We start from the raw sequence: 4,812 nt of genomic DNA, 5'->3' as shown, positions 1-4,812 counted from the left end.
CCTAGGTGCATCCGCTAATAGGAACGCCTCTAACTCTTTTGGGAGCTTGTAGCCATGGTACTTCTTCACTCTATGTCTATTCACCTTGAAGGTTGCTTCACTTTTAGGATCAAACAACTCTACTAGTCCATAGGGTTTTATCTCATTCACCTTGAAAGGTCCTTCCCATCTAGAGTGGAGCTTGCCAGGCATTAAATGAAGCCTCGAATTGTAGAGGAGAACCTCATCACCTTCTTGGAAGTCCTTCTTCCGGATGTGATGGTCATGGAATGCCTTTGTCTTTTCCTTGTAAATCCGGGCATTCTCATATGCTTCGTTCCTCAAACACTCGAGCTCCTCTAGCTGTAATTTTCTGGCTACTCCGGCTTGGGGTCAAATCCATGTTGCACCGCTTTACTACCCAATAGGCTCTGTGCTCAATTTCCACCGGAAGGTGGCATACCTTACCATAGACGATCCGAAAGGGACTCATCCCTAACGGAGTCTTGTAGGCCGTTCTGTACGCCCATAGTGCATCTCCTAACCGGATGCTCCAATCCTTCCTTTGCGGATTGACTACTTTCTCCAAGATTCTCTTAATCTCCCGGTTGGACACTTCCGCTTGTCCGTTGGTTTGTGGATGATAAGCAGTGGCAACCTTATGCACTACCCCATAGCGCTTGAGTAGTGCCTCTACTTTGCTGTTACAAAAGTTGGATCATTGGTTGCTCACGATTGCTCGTGGCGACCCATAACGGCACACAATGTAATTTCTGATAAAAGAAATGACAGTATTGGCGTCGTCAAGGCGGGTAGGTATTGCTTCTACCCACTTTGACACGTAGTCAACCGCTAATAAAATATATAGATACCCACTTGAGTTGGGAAATGGTCCCATAAAGTCAATGCCCCAAACATCAAATATCTCACAGAATAACATAGGTTGTTGAGGCATTTCATCCCTTTGGGATGTGTTTCCCGACTTCTGACACTGATGGCAAGACACACATAACCGGTTAGCATCCTTGAATAAGGTTGGCCACCAGAATCCACAATCCAACATTTTTTTACGGTCCTTTGTGGGCCAAAGTGACCACCACATTCGGACGAATGGCAAGCTTCAAGAATGGGTTGGATTTCGGACTCCGGAACATATCTTCGAATTACTTGCTCTACTCCTCTCTTCCACAAGTGAGGGTCATCCCAAATATAATATTTGGAATCACTCCTCAACTTATCCCTTTGGTGTTTAAAAAAGTTGGAGGGGGGAAGAGTTTTGCAACCAAGTAGTTCGCCATTGGGGCAAACCAAGGAAAGCTATCCGACACAGCATGCAAGCTATCCAATGGGAATGAGTCATTGATCAGAAATGGATCAGATTTTAAATTCTTAAGGCAGCTTAAATGATCTGCAACCAAGTTTTGAGATCCACTCCGGTCCCTAATCTCAATGTTGAATTCTTGCAAAAGCAATATCCAACGTATGAGTCTAGGTTTTGACTCATTCTTTGACAATAAGTATTTCAAAGCTGCATGATCCGTGTATACCACTATCTTTGATCCTAGCAAATAAGATCTGAATTTATCTAAAGCATGAACAATAGCTAGGAGTTCCTTTTCAGTAGTGGTATAGTTGGATTGTACTGCAGCAAGTGTTTTAGAAGAGTATGCAATGACATAAGGGAGTTTACCATCGCGCTATGCAAGCGCGGCACCTATAGCTTGGTTTGATGCATTGTACATTATCTAAAATTGCAACATCCAGTTGGGGCCTCGCACGATCGGTGCCGTAGTTAGAGCTCTCCTTAGCTCTTCAAAAGCTTTCACACATTCACTATCAAACTCAACGTCCACATCTTTTTGGAGTAGGCGCGACAATGGCAAGGCAATCTTGCTGAAATCTTTGATAAAGCGCCTATAGAATCCTACATGTCCTAAAAATGAGCGGACCTCCCTCACAGATGAGGGGTGAGATAGAGTGGTGATAACATCGACCTTGGCCGGGTCTACAGAAATTCCTTCATGAGATACTACATGTCCTAACACTATACCTTGTCTTACCATGAAGTGACATTTCTCAAAATTCAAGACAAGGTTAATGTCAACACATCTAGCTAAGACCTTAGCCAAGTTCTCTAAGCAACAATCAAAAGAAGTTCCATAAACACTGAAGTCATGCATAAAGATTTCCAGACGAATTCTTCATTAGATCAGAAAAGACACTAGTCATGCACCGCTGAAAAGTAGTGGGTGCATTACATAGTCAAAATGGTATCCTTTTGTAGGCAAAGGTGCCAAAAGGGCAAGTGAATGTGGTCTTTTCCTGATCTTCAGGAGCAATGTGAATCTGGAAGTAACCAATGAATCCATCAAGAAAACAATAATGGGATTTACCTGCTAAACAGTCCAACATCTGGTTGATAAAGGGCAAAGGGTAGTGGTCCTTCCTTGTAGTGGCATTCAACCTTCTATAGTCGATGCACACTCACCATGCATTTTGTACTCTCTTGGTGACCACTTCACCATCATCCTTTGTAATCGCAGTGATGCCTGATTTCTTGGGAACAACCTGGATCGGGCTCACCCACTCACTATCAGAAATTGGGTATATGATACCCGCATCAAATAGCCTAGTGACCTCTTTCTTTACCACATCGAGGATGGTCAGGTTGAGCCTCCTTTGCGGTTGCCTAACTGGCCTAGCTCCCTCTTGGAGAAATATACGATGCATGCACTTGCGAGGATCAATTCCCACAATATCGGCTAGGCTCCAACCAATTGCCTTCTTGTACTTTCTGAGAACATCTAGGAGCTTTTCTTCTTCTTCACTAGAAAGCTCACTAGCGATAATGACCAGAAACTTTTGGTTGTCCTTTAAGAAAGCATACTTCAAATGAGATGGGAGAGGCTTCAATTCACTCTTTGCCTCAAGCTGAGGTTCCTTTTCATCAAGCTCATGGAGTTCATTCTCAACAACTTTCTCATGTTCACCCTCCTGGTCATCCGTCTCTTCAATAACATGGTAGCACAACTTGTTATGGTTTTCTTCTTGCACTTCCGCCACCACTTCATCAATTACATCACATCAGAGAACGGAATGCTCTTCGAGAGGATGCTTCATGGCTTCTTCCAAATTGAACTTAATAGTCTTGTCCTTAACCTCAAAGGAATATGCACCGGTGAAGGCATCTAACTTGAATTTAGAGGTCTTAAGGAAGGGTCTACTAAGTAGAACGGAGGATGAGCTTCTATTTTCTGTTGGAGGCATTTCAAGGATGTAAAAGTCAACTGAAAAGATCAAATCCTTGATCGCCACGAGTACATCTTCGGCTATTCCTGTTACCGTGATCACGCTTTTATCGGCCAAGGCAAACCTCACTACCGACTTCTTTAATGGAGCTAAATTCAACCGCACAAAGGTAGAAAGCGGCATGATGCTTACACAAGCTCCAAGATCACACATACAATCATGAAAAGTGTGTCCACCAATACAACAAGACACCAAACAAGGCCTAGGGTCACCACATTTCTTTGGAATATGTTCCATCAAGAAAGAAATTGAACTACCCAAGGATAATGTCTCCATTCTCCTATCCTATCCTTGTGTGTACATAAGTCTTTCAAGAATTTTGCATACTTTGGAATTTGTTGAATAGCATCAAGAAGTGGTATGGTTACCTCAACCTTCTTGAACACTTGAAGCATGTTCAAATCAAATTCCGGTGTCTTCTTTGCTTTCTTCACCATGGAAGGGAATGGAATAGGGATGGACTCATCCACTAGAGCTTTCCTCTTGGGTTCCTTGAGGTTTACTTCTTCTTCCTTATGCCTCTTGTCTACCTCCCCCTTTTCATGTGGAGCTTCAACAATCACTTCTTCCTCATGAATGTCCTCCAAGACCCTTGGAGGTATCTCCTCCAATGTAGTTCCCGACCGTAGGGTGATGGCGTTGAGACCGCCTTTTGGGTTTGGTTGGGGTTGGGATGGAAGGTTAGAAGAACTTGAGGGTTGGTTGGTATTGTTGGAGGAGGACATGGACATCTTCGAAATCATGTCGGTAAGATTGGCCAATTGAGCACTCATGGCCTTGAATTGAGCCATATAGCCCTCATCCCGTTTATCCACAACAGCTCTAAGCTCGTCAACTTGATTGGTGGAAGGTGGAGAGGTTTGGTTAGATTGTTGTCTATGGTGTGGTGCTTGGTACTTGGTGTAGTTGTTTTGGTTTTGGTTGTGGTGGTTTTGGTTGGCTTGGTAGTTGTTGTTGTTGTGGTGGTATTGAGATGAAGATTGGTTGTTGTTGTGATGAGAAGGAGAGTTGTTCCATCTTTGGATTTGATTGCTCCCTTGTGCATTATCCCTCCACCCTTGATGTTGATTACTACCATGAGAGTAGTGGTTTTGGCCTTGAGAAGGATAGGGTGGACGATTGTTGTAATTCACATTGGCCACTACAAGGGCATGTTCCTCTTGAATTTGATGGCATTGATCAGTGTAATGTGTAGTGCTAGAGCACAAACCACAAATCCTAGGAGGGCTTTCAAGTTGAGCAACTGGAGGTGGAGCTTGGACGGCTTGGATGGAGTAGAATTCCTTTTGATCCTTTTGTATTTGCGTGAAGATGGTGGTCATATCCCCAAGTGCTTTGGTTAGGCTTGATTCGGAAGGGGACGGTTCTACCACACCCTTAAGAGGATTACTTCTCACCCTTGTATGTTGTGTAGCTTCGGCAACATCCTTTATCAAACTCCAAGCTTCTCCCTACGTCTTGTTTTTTGAAAGGGAACTACCGCTAGAAGCGGTGAACAATCTTCTATTTTCCACACAAAGACCT

General features: G+C 43.6%; 1 protein-coding gene across 1 annotated transcript; it reads right to left on the bottom strand.

Moving 5' to 3' along the window:
- Window positions 1–3,524: 3,524 nt before the first annotated feature.
- Window positions 3,525–4,610, bottom strand: LOC130949733 (uncharacterized). The gene has a single exon (XM_057878378.1). It carries the CDS (start codon window positions 4,608–4,610, stop codon window positions 3,525–3,527), a length of 1,086 nt encoding a protein of 361 aa, XP_057734361.1.
- Between the last annotated feature and the right edge of the window lie 202 nt (window positions 4,611–4,812).

This window comes from Arachis stenosperma, chromosome 9 (assembly GCF_014773155.1).
Source record: "Arachis stenosperma cultivar V10309 chromosome 9, arast.V10309.gnm1.PFL2, whole genome shotgun sequence".
Taxonomy (NCBI): domain Eukaryota; kingdom Viridiplantae; phylum Streptophyta; class Magnoliopsida; order Fabales; family Fabaceae; genus Arachis; species Arachis stenosperma.
The sequence above is the reverse complement of the archived record's forward strand: the minus strand, read 5'-3'. Positions and strand labels throughout refer to the sequence as shown.